Source organism: Amblyomma mixtum, chromosome 8 (assembly GCF_055824585.1).
Source record: "Amblyomma mixtum isolate Tamu chromosome 8, ASM5582458v1, whole genome shotgun sequence".
NCBI lineage: Eukaryota > Metazoa > Arthropoda > Arachnida > Ixodida > Ixodidae > Amblyomma > Amblyomma mixtum.
In genome coordinates this window covers 8,811,412-8,825,644 of record NC_143019.1, presented here as the reverse complement: position 1 = coordinate 8,825,644, position 14,233 = coordinate 8,811,412, and the positions used below count along the sequence as shown (strand labels likewise).

General features: G+C 48.3%; 1 protein-coding gene across 1 annotated transcript in view; it reads left to right on the top strand.

The window, feature by feature from the left end:
• Positions 1 to 14,233, top strand: part of LOC149331280 (arylsulfatase B-like) — a 55,933-nt gene that overhangs the window by 22,204 nt on the left and 19,496 nt on the right. The window contains exons 3-4 of the mRNA XM_089555445.1: positions 2,937 to 3,046; positions 11,683 to 11,793. Of these exons, the coding sequence (XP_089411571.1) occupies positions 2,937 to 3,046; positions 11,683 to 11,793 (221 nt within the window). The remainder of the gene's footprint in view (positions 1 to 2,936; positions 3,047 to 11,682; positions 11,794 to 14,233) is intronic.

The window sequence follows — 14,233 nt, the reverse complement described above, 5'->3', positions numbered from 1 at the left end:
AGTGGCGGAGAGGCGGCGAGGGGCAGCTGAGGCGGGCCGGGTTCTGATGAAGACTGCGTGGGCGCGAGCGAGGCCGGTGCAGGGCCAGAGGCTGGCGGCGCCGAAAGCGGGTCAGCTGCGTCGTAGAGTGGCAGCTGGCTGGCTGGCTGGCAAGCAGGCTGACTGAAAGGCTGTGTGGGTGCCAGGCTGGCCGGCTGGCTGGCAGACTGGCTTGCTAGATGACTTGCTGGCAGGCTGGTTGGCAGGGAGGCAGGCAGGCAGGCAGGCTGGCAGGCGGGCTGCTTAGTTGCCTGTGCGGCTCCTTGCCTAGTAGCCAGCTTCTCTGCTTGTCTGACTGGCTGGCTGGGTGCCTGTCTGGTTCACTAACTGGATGGCTGGACAGCTGGCTTTTGATCTAGCTGGTCTGCTCATCATATGCTTGGTCGGTCGTTTGGGCGGTTTTGTATCGGTGGATTGTTCGGACTGTTTGTTGGCTAGTCAGAGAGTTAGTAAATTAGTTGCGTGATAGAATCTTGAGACGTTTGTTCGTTGGTTTCGTTTGGGTTGGTGTTGGTTTTCTGGTTTAATTGTGCCCCACAACTGCACTCAAAACCTAGAGTGATGAGAGGAGGAGGGCGCTAGGTAGGTTTTGTAGTAATCTTCAATGAACAAGGCAAGCATGCGCTGTGATTGTGTACGCTATCTTAAGGGCGCACAGGATCAAGGTAAGTTTATTTACCCGCTACCAGCACTGCTCAGGCGTAACACATGCTAGTGGTTTGTGTACCGAACGGCGCAAGAATTTTTGAATTACTTTTAGAAAAGGGCTCACATCGATGCTTCAAGCTCTTCGATGATGACAATGCACGCGAACTGGTGGTTCTACTCTGGGCTCATCTTTGAAAAAGAATGAAAATTGTGGTTAGTCCTCCACTCAATTGTTACTTTAACCCTATAGACCTTTGCATCGGGCGAGGGAGTTGTCGAAACGCCTCCTCTCTGGACTGTCGGAAACTGGTTCCGCCGCCGCTTCCACCGTGCTAGCGCGAGGTGCTCACGACAGTCCAGTGAACAATATGGCAGTGCCCAGGGAACTCTTATTGCAAAGGTCTATAGCGGGTGAAAGCTGAATTGCAGCACAGAATAGGCTTTGGTTCAGCGGTTCATTAGATCAGTGCATATTGCCGAAAGTTTCAAGGCTAGAAATAAAACTTTGGATGAAAGGTATAGAAGGTTCCGAGTGTTTGTGAGTGTGACGTTAGACCCACTACAGGAGGTAGCTATAGCAAGCCGAGCATAGCCATTCTAAACAGACTGAACAGCATTTATGAAAGTATAACTATCAGGGTGTTAAAAGCGGGTTCTTATTGCCTTGTGGATCGAAGGAGTGCATTATAGAGAGCTTTTGAAACTAACGGCAGCAAGCGAAATGTTTCGGAAAGGAACTCCAAGAGTCCCATTTCCACTGCTAACTATAGGTTCTAACCGCGGTTTCTACAAGAACTTTTTGGTAATCTGTGTACCCCAAGATATGTATGCATTTAGACGTACGCCGCCGCGGTGGCTCAGTGGCTATGGTGCTCGGCTGCTGGCCCGAAAGACGCGGGTTCGATCCCGGCCGCGGCGGTTGAATTTCTTTGGAGGAGAAATTCGAGGCCCGTGTACTGTGCGATGTCAGTGCACGTTAAAGAACCCCAGGTGGTCGAAATTTCCGGAGCCCTCCACTACGGCGTCTCTCATAGCCTCAGTCGCTTTGGGACGTTAAACCCCATAAACCAACCAACCAACCAGCATTTAGACGTACAGTCTTTGTCAAAAGTTTAGAGCCCAGGGGGTTTGCTTCTAAGCCTCGCAGAGGGACTCCTGTAACAATCGTGGTAGTCCTACCTATTGGAGGAGGCAGGACCAGAAATCTTCTTACCTTCAGCAAATTGGGAGCGCTGGTGATGCATTACGAACAAGACAGTGTGCTTCAGAAGCAAACCCCCTGGGCTCCAAACTTTTGACAAAGGCTGTACGTTAGGAGAAACATTAAGACCATATGGATGTAAGTTAACAATATTGCTTATTCGTGTTACTTTCATTGCTTTCCGTTTAGCTACATCATTCTTAAATGAACCCAGATTTTACTAGGCTTAAATGTTTAACAGCGAATAGAAAAATAGAAGTATCAAAGGAGTCCGAAGTATCCCCACATAGCTATCAGTGGATGATGTCCTGGGTTAAAAAGTACGCAAGATATGCGTCACATCAAGGCATAATGCTCTCGATCATATCAGCAGCGCATTCTCGCGGGGTCCACATATAGACACTCTTTAAAACAACCCTTTACAGGCAGGGCATGCAATGTTTTGGGGAACCAAAACTTTCTATACCTGGTGAGCTTGCACAATTGACTTGCAAGCAAATATTCAGTATCCAACCACCCATTGAGATGTAGTCCTATGCAAAGGCATTTTATTCAGCAACAGTCTTCGACCAGCGCAAGGCGTAAGTACAACTTCGATGATCAACATATATATATATATATATATATGTCTTATGCGAAAGAAGCATCACCCGTCATGACATAATTCTGTGAATGGCTCCTAACAAATCTTAAAACCTCTTCCTGCCAAACACTCTCGTGGTGGATATTGTTGCTGATTAGCCCGTTTAACAGCTAAAAAAGTGGTGAGGCGCACAATTAGTGTTACTGTGACAGTGACGTCTTTTCCACAAAACTATGTGGTCGGTAACGTAGGTACAGATTCCAGCACACACTTGAGAATGTGCAATGGTTTAGAGCGTAAAGATAAACGAAACTACAATTTTTGTTTTCTTGCTTCAACTGTTGCTCTTGTGAAGTAACGCTCCAGACGGAGTAAACTAGCAGGTATTGGCAGCAATACCAGAGTCAGCAGAAATTGGCCGATCATAAGAGTGTTCATGAATTCCTTTCTTCACACTAATTACAGAGGTGCCTAGTCCATTAGCACCAGCGATGCCTGGAGGTTTGCCCCTCCGCTTCAAGTTACTTCCTCAATACCTCAAGGATCTCGGCTACGAAACTCATATGGTTGGAAAGGTAAACTGCTTTTCAGATTTCCTCTGAAAGTATCACTTCTTGAACTCCATACGCCTAAGCAGCGACATTTTTGTTGCGAAAGCAACACTGCGCTAGTCGCCGAGCCATTTCGCGGAGCTCTGGAAAGGCCAAGCTGGGCATGCGAGAGGAGCAGGTGACATCACACGGCGCACAGCTGGCGCGCCGGGGCCGCCGCCGGGGCCGCCGCCGCCTGCTCTCCACGGCCTCGACGACCGTCTCCCTCTCTCTCTTCCTTTCCGATGCGCAGTAGCGATTGCGCATCGCCAACTGCGTGGTTTGTGGTGTATATAAAATTGGCAATGGCTTAGCTCTGCTACGCCAGGATATACGTAGCCTGAGGTGAAGGCGAGGTCTCCGTAAACTAGAGGGGAGACGCATAACTTCCCTCTTGAAACAGTTGACACCTCCACCATGCTTTAGTCTAAGTGGCAGTAGTGACTCGTTGGTGTGCGCTGCATGCGTTGGTATCAACAACGTTGTGCCAAAAACGCGGCGCTGAAGCCATACGCCGTCGGCGTTCGTGGTGTTCACTGGAGTTGAAGTTTACACTTCGATCATTTCAACAAAACGAAGTGCGCAATGGCTCCCTGGGTCAGTGGTGACCTGAATGGAGCTTATAGGTACGTGAGGTGATGAGAAAGAGATGTGAGCTGCAGGCATTGACAAGGTTGTGCCAGAAACGCGGCGCTGAAGCCATAGGCAATCGGCGTTCATTGTGTTCATTAGCGTTGGCGTTGTCAACGTTTTACGCTCCGATCATTTTAAGGAAAGGAAGCCGAGCGCGCACGGCAAGGCACGAGAGCTGTGCATAGTGACGTCACTTACTCCTCGCGCATGCGCAGCATGGTCGTGCAAGAGCACGCGAAACGGCGATACTGTGGGCAATGTTGCTCACGCAACATTTTATGGCTACGCGCAGATATTGCTTTCGCAATCCTCCAAGATTAACCAGAGCTAAACCGCAGCCAAATTGTTTTAGTCTTCAGTTGTGGGTGCACAAGCAATTTTGTCCCAGCTTGTTGTCCTCGAATGTGGAGTGAAAGCAGCGCTAGTAAATGATTAACAAAGACAGGAGGGCTAGTTCATGGCTGGTCCTGGAATACATATAGTAACTGCGCAAACAGATAATGTAGTGAAGAAAAGGTGCAGAAGTCTATGTCTTGTCCTGTGTCGTCTTTCATTCGTCCTTGTTTGCATATTTGCATGTTGTTTATATGTCCATGTTACGCCAAATGACCAAGAATATCAATCGTTGGCTGCCTGTTACATACCTTGTCGAAAATATCTTCAGAGCTAAAAAAAAGGCGATACTACTCAGACACACAAACTGCAGAACAGAGAGGAGTCACGTTTGCCTAATGAAGCATAAGAAGTCTTGCACGCAACTGAAACCAGGACTGTCAACCAAGCCATAGGTACATCTGCTTTCTACTGGTAGAAAAAAAGCAATGCTTATGCAGAGTTCGACGGCTTTGTCCATGTGAGAATCATTTAATGTATCCACGTTTTTCAACCATCATTTCAGAAAGAGTTCTTGCTTCCAGTTGCGAAGAGTGTCTGTAACATTTAGTATGGTCCGCTAGTATGCAGCCAAACCACTTTTTTTCCTCTGGGTTCCTCCAGCCATCCCCTCTAAAAAAATCTACCTCCTATTTCACCACTACATGCAGGTCCAGAGGTAAGCATTATTTTGCAAACTACGTAAAATAAACATTAAGCATGTTTGTGTAAGCGTTTTTAAGTATGTGAGTGCTCGCTGCTCATCGCTTTGTTTTCAGCGCATTTCCGCAAGCTTACGACAAATACAAGAGCTGGCCCTTGCTGCATATGCCCTGATGTGCTAGTGTTAACATTTTGCGACATCATTTGGATACATGGGATTACGTGAGGCTACATGTTGTCTCTGTTCTCGGTACCATATTAATTTCGAAATTTTGCAGCACAGACTCGAGTCCTCAGACCTGGGTACTGTTAACACGAATGATTTTTCACCAGTGATACCCCTACGTATTATTAATAGGGACATTTTAGCTGACAGTCAGTACAGTGGTTTATCGTAAGACAGGAGGCCCTCTTTCTCCAGAAGGTTTTCATCTAAAAAGCATTGTATTCACCTGAGAAATGCTTTAAACCAGATCAGGAAATGTCTAGGTCATTCCCTCTCTTTCACACGTGGAAGCTAATCCAGCTGATTCTGGGGTAAATTCTTCAGTGGCCGTCTAGGTTACGTCTTCAGGATTAAAAGTGCCTGCAGGGGTAGTACTACGAAGAATTAATAAACGCGTCTAAATATTCCAAAGACTTAATACTCGATTAGGTTCGCTTGGATAAGCGTGTCGTTTCATAAATAGCAGACCCAAATATTTCCTCAAGCAAACCTAATTTTTGCTCCCACAATTATTCGACCTAGGGCTGCTGTTTAAAAACCTCGCATAAAAAAACGCGAACATCTCAAAGCTATTGTTACTGTCGTAGACGTGGACCACATCCTCCTCCAGTGCGTTTAACGCGACAACACGAAGTGAAGTGAAGAAAACGACGAGCATTGGTGGTGGTGGGGGCCCCGCTTGCCCCACTTCTTTGGCGGCGCCATGCTGATTTCTTTCCCTCTCTAAATATATTCACTGTTTGTACTACACGTCTTCACATCCCTCTCTAAATATATTCACTGTTTGTACTACACGTCTTCACGTTACACTATTAATGGTACGCGTGCAAGCAGTCTCTTATCTCTCATATAAGTCCCGTATTCTCGCCCGTTCAGAACATTCCGGTTCAAACTACGACCACAGCTCCCGCAAATTGCTTACTTTCCAGCACTATTAGAAGAAGAGTGTAGAAGAGCGCAGCAAGAGTGTTATTTTTGAGTGTGTCTGAATTCATTCGTGTTTATTCCGCTTTTGCACTTTTTTCTTTCATGCTCTAACCCCTGAGCTCAAAAAACAATCCTCACTTCATCAAGAAAACAGGCATGAACACAAAGGATGCTCCTTATCCAGCTTAGCCGCAATATAATTGGGGATGCGGTGTTTTCTACATGTTGTGCTGCGCTTATCAGTGAAGACGAAAACTTTGAAAAAGCGTCTGTCATTGTCTTCCCAAAGGATTACTTTATGTCGTGGGTTACTCCCAAGCAACAGGGAGAGTAGCGCGTTCTTCCTATTTGGTTAAATGGGAGACCCGGCTTTGAAATCCTTTTATCAGCTTGTGTGCCTCGGTTTTTATGCTGTCCCAAAGTTTTACAAATAGAATCGACAAGTTAGTACTCGTAAAAAATTTGTTCCTCAACCGTGGCGGCCGTGCATTACAGGGACACACCACAACAATTGGCGCTTTACTCTGTTACTCTTTTCTGCCTAGATAATCACCTTGCGGAGCAGATTTCTTCGGGACTGTTTTTTCTGTACTGACCCTGTCTGTTTTCTTAGACTCCCTAAGACCATAGTTCGAATCAAGCCTACTTTGTTTTTCAAATTTTAAAATTTTCTATTTTGCATGCAATTTTCTCACTCTACATATGTCAGTGTACATGCCATTGCAAAAATTCAAAACCTAACTTTGTGCTTTGCGAAAAAAAGAATTGTGAGAACGGCTTTACTTGTAGCGCGCCAGGAGGAAAGCAATGAAAATTTAACCAGCATTCTGTCCCTTTTAGAGCGCAGCTCTTTGGCGCCCGTTCCTGCGTTTTGCGGCGTCGCCGTTGCTGTCGCCGTCGCCGTTTTCCATCGTAACCAGCAGTAGACAACTTACTCACGTTTTAAGCTGCGAAACGAAAGGAGCGGGAGCTTCATAGGCAGAGGGAAGGCACATAACTGCCCTCTTGAAGGAATGAAGGGAAAACTTTATTTTCACTAATGCTTTTTCCTGCGGTTTGGGGGCATCTTCAGAGACGTCTTGGTTCTACCCCCAGGAGCCTTCTCTGTCGAAGTCGTCCGCCTCTAATCAATGGTCGGTTGCCCTCAGTCCAGGGCTCCGCTGGCCACTGCCGCCCGTTGAGCTCGCTGTACCAGACCTTGTTGGTCTTCACAGCGGTCGTTGGTCAGCAGAGTCTCCCACTACTCCGCACTCGAGTTTTGTATTTTGGGGACCATGTCTATGTTTTGGCAGGCCCATGTGATGTGATATAGAGTGGGTTTTTCGTCGCACCAGGGACATCTGTACGCGTATATCGTAGGGTGCATTTTGTTTAGTGTATGCAGGTTTGGGAAAAAGCCTGCTTGTAATTGTCTCCAAGTGACAGCTTCCTCTCTGCTGAGAGATTTGTGCGGTGGGGGATATCGCATTATTCTACCTGTATAGTTTTGTAGTATGGCCGAGTATTCCCTGGGTGCTGGCGCGAGTTCCGCGGTCTCGTCGGATGCTCGGAAAGTAATGTATCCTGGAGCTATCCTGTCGGCCTCTTCGTCCCCCCCCCCCCTCCCCCCCCCACCCGTGTGCCCCGGTACCCACACAATTTTGTGTCTGATCTTGTCAGTTTGTTCTTCCTGGTTTTTAATTCTGTCGCTCGCTGCGAGGAGTATACGGAGCGCGTGACGACCTATTCTGCCATTCATGTAATTTCGGCAGGCTGTTTGAGAGTCCGTGAGTATTGTTAGCGACCGCCCAGTTCTATAGCCATCCGCCACCGCTAGAGCAACGGGTACTTCCTCGGACTCTGCAGCTGTGCAGCCTCGGAGAGACGCGCTGGTCATTTTGCGTAAAGACGAATCGACGACCGCCGCCACAGCGATTTTGGTGTCTCCTCCTCTATAAGACGCGTCTCCGTACACGGTCGTGGCTTGAGGAGCGTATGTTTTCTAGATGAATTCGGCCCTCGCTTCTCTTCTGCCTCGATGGAGGTTGGGATCCATGTTTTTTGGTATTGGCGCTACATTGAGGGTCTTGCGAAGCTCGTCGGGGATCGTTGCCGTCCTCAACATTTCTCGCATCTGCTCGCGGTATCCGAGGCTCTGCAGGAGCGTTCTTCCAGTCGTTGTTTGCAACAGCCTGAGTTTTTGCGACTCAAGCTGCGCCTCTCGTAGCTCCTCAAAGGTGTTATGTAATCCCAGGGCCATGAGTTTTTCTGTAGATGTGTTGCGTGGTAGTCGGAGCGCTGTCTTATACGCTTTGCGTAGCAGGGCATCCACTTGTTCTATTTAGTTTTTGTTGAGGCACTGGTAGGGTAGGCTGTACGTGATTCGACTAACTACTAGGCTTCTGACTAGATTTAGTGTGTCCTTTTCACGCATGCCATGTCGCCTGTTGGTGATGCGGGTGATCATGCGTGCGGCTTGTAGCGTTGTTGCTTTGTGCAGGGTAAAAGTGTGAGTACTGCGCTGGTTGCATTGAACCCACATGCCCAAAATCCTTATTGTTATTTTTTCGGGTATGGGCGTCCCTTCTAGGTAGACCTTGAGTTTTAGGTCCTCGTTGGTTGGGACGGTCCGGTTTTGCTTGGTTCTCCGGACTCTCAGCAGTTCCGATTTCTCGGTCGAGCATGCGAATCCTCTTTCTGCGAGGTATTGCTGCTCCACACAAGAGGCCGCTTGCTGTAGCCTTTATTCCTTCTCTACGAGACAGCCCGTATTTGTCCAGACTGTTATATCGTCAGCATATATTGCATGCCTGATGCCTTCGATGTTCTCTCGTTTTCGAGCAAGGCCTATGATAGCTATGTTGAAGAGTAGGGGTGAAATAACTGACCCTTGGGGTGTTTCCTTGTTTGGAGTGCGAATTTTGTCCGATCGAAGGTCTCCTATGCCGATGGTGGCAGTGCGATCGGACAGGAAGGCTTTGACGAAGCCCTCTTGAAACAGTGGACACCTCATTCGTGCTTTAAGCTAAGTGGAGGTAAAATTGGTAAATTGGTTTTTGAGGGGAGGAGCGGTATCCCACATATATCGATGGACACCTGAACTGCGCAGTAAGGAAGGAAGGTGGGAGTGAACGAAGAAAGAGAGAAAGAGGTGCCGTAGGGGAGGTCTCCGGAATAATTTCGAACAGCGGGGATCTTTAAAATGCGCTGACATCACACCGCACACAGACGCCTTTTGCGTTCCGCCTCTATCGAAACGCAGCCGCCGCGGTCGGGTTCGAACCCGGGTACTCGAGCTCAGTAGACGAGCTCCTTAACCACTAAGCCACCGTGGCGGGTGGTGGCAGTGACAGATGTTCGCTACATGCGTTGCCATTGACAACGTTGTGCCAGAAATGCAGCGCTGAAGCCATAGCCGCGTTTCGATGGAGGCGAAACGCAAGAGGCGCCCGTGTGCTGTGCGATGCCAGTGCATGTTAAAGATCCCCAGGTGGTCGAAATTATTACGGAGACCTCCACTACGGCACCTCTTTCTCTTTTTCTTCTTTCACTCCCACCTCCATCCCTCCGCTTACGGCGTGGTTCAGGTGTCCGCCTAGATATGTGAGACAGATACTGCGCCATTTCTTTTCCTCAAAAAAAAAAACAAAAGCCATAGGCGCCGGAGCCATATTGCGCATAACTGGCGGCCTGGGTCAGTGGACACCTGAATCGCACTCATAGGTACATGGTGTGCTCAGAGAGAGATGTGGGCCGCAGGCGTTGACAACGTTGTGCCAGAAACGCGGGGCTGAGGCCGCAGGCCGTCGGCATTCATTCTGTTCTTTGTCGTCGGCGTTGACAGCGTTTTAGGTTCCGATCATTTTAAGGAAAAGAAGTGCGCATAACTTGCTCCCTGGGTCAGTGGACACCAGAATCGCGCATATATAGTTATGCGGGGTGATGAGAGATGTGGGCTGAATGCCATAGTGCTGACAAAGGTGAACGGACTCTCGCGATGAACCATTAACTGCCACCTTCTAGGGTGGCAGGGTGTGTGGTGATTTTAATGTAAATATAAAGACAAACAGGAATTTCTTACCACTTATGCATGAGAACATCCCGTTCCTCTCGCTCGCAATGCTTTCCGCGGCTGTTACAACCTCGAGAAATACTTGAACAGACCTCGTCCCTGAGAAGCAGGCATTGGTGCAGCAAATCGAGCATATATACATCTATTTCTCCCACCACAAAGCTTCGTTCATGACAATCAATGTTAGTGGAGCGTTTCTTGAAGGAGCAATAGGTGTTAAAAATATAAAGTTGTCGGTAATTGTCCATATATGTCTTAGACTACACAGTCTACTCAGCCTCACAAGCCGCTATACACCACATACAGAAACGCACCCTAACCCTTTCTCTCCAACAGGAGGTCGAACAAGCGGTCTCCGCATTGCAGCCTTCCATCGTTTTCCTCCGCTGGGTCTCTGGGCATTCAGGGATTGACGGCAATGAGCTGGCCCATCAGCTCGCCCGTGACACACTTTTCCAGGCACCGTTGATCCCTGGCCCAAGCCCTCGGAGGACGGTGGGAGACTCACCCTTCGCCGCACCATAAAAGAGGTCTACTCGAGCTCCGCCTCGACAAACGCCTTTACCCTCCCCCTCATCCATCACTCACGGTGCCAGAGTCTCGCCTTCTTCGGCACATCCAAATGAATACAGTCATCACCCGTCTCGCCTCTTTCCCTACCGCTTTCGATCGGACCCATCCTGTCCAAACTGCCCCTGTATCTATGAGGACCTGGCCCATTGCCTCTTCTATTGCCCGGCTGCTCAGAAGTCAGGTTCCTTCCCCCCACCTTCCTTATCCATCACCACCTGGCTCGACTGGCTTGGCGCTGAAGGGGAGGAACAACAGCGACTGCTGGTCGCCCGGGCGGTAGACATGCTCTGCCTGTAAATTATGGCCGAATAAAGGTCTTGTGCTACTACTACTACTATTACTATTACTACTACTACTACTACTACTACTACTACTACTACTACTACTACTACTACTACTACTACTACTACTACTACTACTACTACTACTACTACTACTATTATGTATAAATGTCTGTTTTGTTAATAAATGTTTAGTTGAAAGTCAGCGCTCGTGTTGTTGTGTGTGTAAACGTCGCCGTCCTTTCGCGCTGATAAAAAATTGACTACTACTATGTCTCGCTCGAATTCATTGCCTCAATCTATCGAAAATCTGAAACAGCTGATACGCTGAATTCAAATTTCGCTTTAGGAAGTAACATAATCGACGGCAATGTTTTTATTAACTCTGCACCTTTTCTACAAACGTCACAAGAAAATAATGGATGGATGGATGGATGGAAAACTTTATTAAGCAAGCGAGTTTGGACCGTGCAAGGTCTCAGGGCCACCGCACAGCCCTCACATTACGCGCATGTGTCCAGCCAACGTAGGGCCATGGCACTGGCACCCCGGTTCACACAGCGAAGTTGCGTGTCCGGGTCCTGCGACGCAAGGAGGGCCTCCCATTCCTCTGTATTGAAAAACATTTTTACAAAGATGTAACGGAGAAATTTTTCGGAAGTAGTCATAAAATTACCTCTGCCATGCTCAAAACACTTCCTGTAGATATATCAAGAAATTATTTTTCCTTTTTTTATGCTGAAAGGCGCGAGCCTCCTTATTTTGTTGCTCCTGGTGATGCATTGAAAAAGACCTCGGCGAAAAGGTTTGAATGCGCAGTTATATCTGGCGTGGCTGCGCCATAAATCGCGCTGAGCCTAAATCAAATGATGTTTCTTTACTCTTCTTTTGGCAGTGGCACTTGGGATACTCGAGCCTGAACTTCACACCTACGTACCGGGGATTCGAGAGCTTCTTTGGCTTTTACACCGGACCTACGGACTATTACTACGAGATTTTGAAATTCGTACGTACTCAACAACGTTCGTCGCTCTTCACAGTGTTAGCAGACGCAAATGGGTGAGGTGCCCAATTCTTATCGAAAAAAAAATTGCCGCGGTTTAACTGCGCTTAAACTGATGTGCAACGTGTGAAAGTGCAGTGAAATAAAGAGTGGCGCCACAAGCGACACCCTAGTAGCGAGATAACGCAAATCTCAAAGCTGTGAACTACTGTGTGTGTAGACGAAGCCAAACTTTTGGAAATCACTCGCGTAAAATATGGAGGTCGCCAGCGTATCGGACACAGTGAATTACGGTTGGGCATCGATATTCGTCCAAATCAGCCAAGGTTAAATTTCGGTGGTGACTCGGGCAAAATTTTGACAATAACCCGGGAAAAATTTGGAAGTCGCGTTTGTGTCGGGCCCGCTCAAATATGGTTAGACAGCGATTTTTCTCCAAATCGGCCAAGGTTTTATTTCAGGGGTTGCCGGGGCCACCTTTTCGAGATCACACGAGCCAGATTTGGAGGCCGTTAGTCTGCCCGGTACGCTCGGTTAGGATTGGACATTGATTCGGGTCCAAATCGACCATGGACAAACTTCGGAGGTCGGTTGAAACAAATTTTGGCAACGGCTCGGGCAAAATTTGGAGGACGCCACCGTGTCGGGCACACCCATTTATGGTTGGGCATTGATTTTGGCACAAATCTGCCAAGGTCTAATTTCGGGGTCACCTGGGCCAAATTTTTAGCGTTTCGTCGTTTAGGGCACTGTTAATTATGGTTGGACATTGATTTTAGTTCTAAGTCTACGAGGTGAAATTTCTGAGGTGGCCCGAGCCAAAATTTGGCAATGGCTGGGGCAAAATTTGGAGGTTTCCATCGTGTTGGGCACGCCAATAATTAATCGACATTGATTTTGGTCCAAATTTGCCAAGGATAGTTTTCGGCGTTGGCCCGGGGCAAATTCCTGCCTCTTGGCGTCACAGTTGCTATGGCCACGAGCCATGCACAAGCAAGATTCAAGAGGCGTAAGCAATAATTTTTGCGCCGCTCTGACAATCTGCCTCGAGCTAAAAAGAAGAGGGATGACTAAAACACTGGACCAAAGGAAAGGCACGTTAATTAGCACGCGGCACATGAGAGAAAGAGACGAGGGAAGAAAAGAAAGTGCTGTGGTATTTTTGGAAGAGATGGAGAAGAGGACGACGAAACCGAAAACGAGGCCGAAGAAGAAAATGAAGTGCATTAACAAAAAAAAACAGGTGGCGACGAGGACAGGATGCACTCCTCTTCATGGCCGATCCCCCTGTGTGGGTATGCACCATTCTAGAGGGTGAACAACAACAACCACAAGAGCCCATTCCCCGCCGTGGGTATGTGAATTGTATGTGTTATTAAGCCTGAGGACATCATCATCAGAAGGAACGTTCTAGGTGTGGAGGTTGGCGCATGGCCGGCAGCTGCTGCAAGAGGCTTTCGATCAGGCCTACTGACCAGGAGTGGTCCCCACCGGCTGATGCTCCGGTCCCGTGGTTCATGACGGCGACTGCCTTTTTGAACGCGAGCCCTGTGTCAACGCCTCCGGAATGCCGACTCAGCCATTCCCTGCGTTTCCTCCCAGACCTCGTCACCGGTACGAGGATGCTCCAACGCCGACATTCAGCTAACGCGAGGTGGTCGCACTGACTCCCTTCACCTGATCTTCCTCAACACTGATCTCGTGGAATAGCGGCGTCTCTTGAAACAAGGTACTACCTGGGATTTTGTCCGTACTCAGCGTCCGAGATAGCTTGCGAACCACCCGCGTCTGGTAGCAAGCTTGTTTGAGTGTTTGGTTTGGTTTGGTTTATGGGGTTTATTGTCCCAAAGCGACTGAGGCTATGAGAGACGCCGTAGTGGAGGGCTCCGGAAATTTCGACCACCTGGGGTTCTTTAACGTGCACTGACATCGCACAGTACACGGGCCTCTAGAATTTCTCCTCCAAAGAAATTCAACCGTGACTTCGTGGTTTACGCGTGAGGACCATTAGCGGAGTAGGACAGCGGTGTTTTATGTAGCGTTATCGTGGTGCGTGTGTAGTGCTCTGTTTTGTTTGTTGTTCAGTTATATACAAAGTGTGGCGTCTTGAGTTTCTCCTTCGAAGCCTTTTCTCTGCTTGATGGGCTTGCACGCAGACAGAGGGTCTATCGTTTGTCATCATGGGCACATTTTTGTAAGATATGATCATATGAGTGCTTTAGCACTGAAATCATGATCAACAAAATTATCTACCTTGCGGCAACTGTGGCCAGTGGAGAATGCGTGAAGCTGGAAAAATAAAAGGATACACGTACCGTAAGCACTGCCCTACAGCAGCGAACATCTTGACGTCAATGAAGGGAGCAGGACTTTATCAAAGGCAGCGAAGCGCTGGAAGCGCTAAGAGAATCCACCTGCTTTGAGCAGGTAGTGAGCTGAGGTC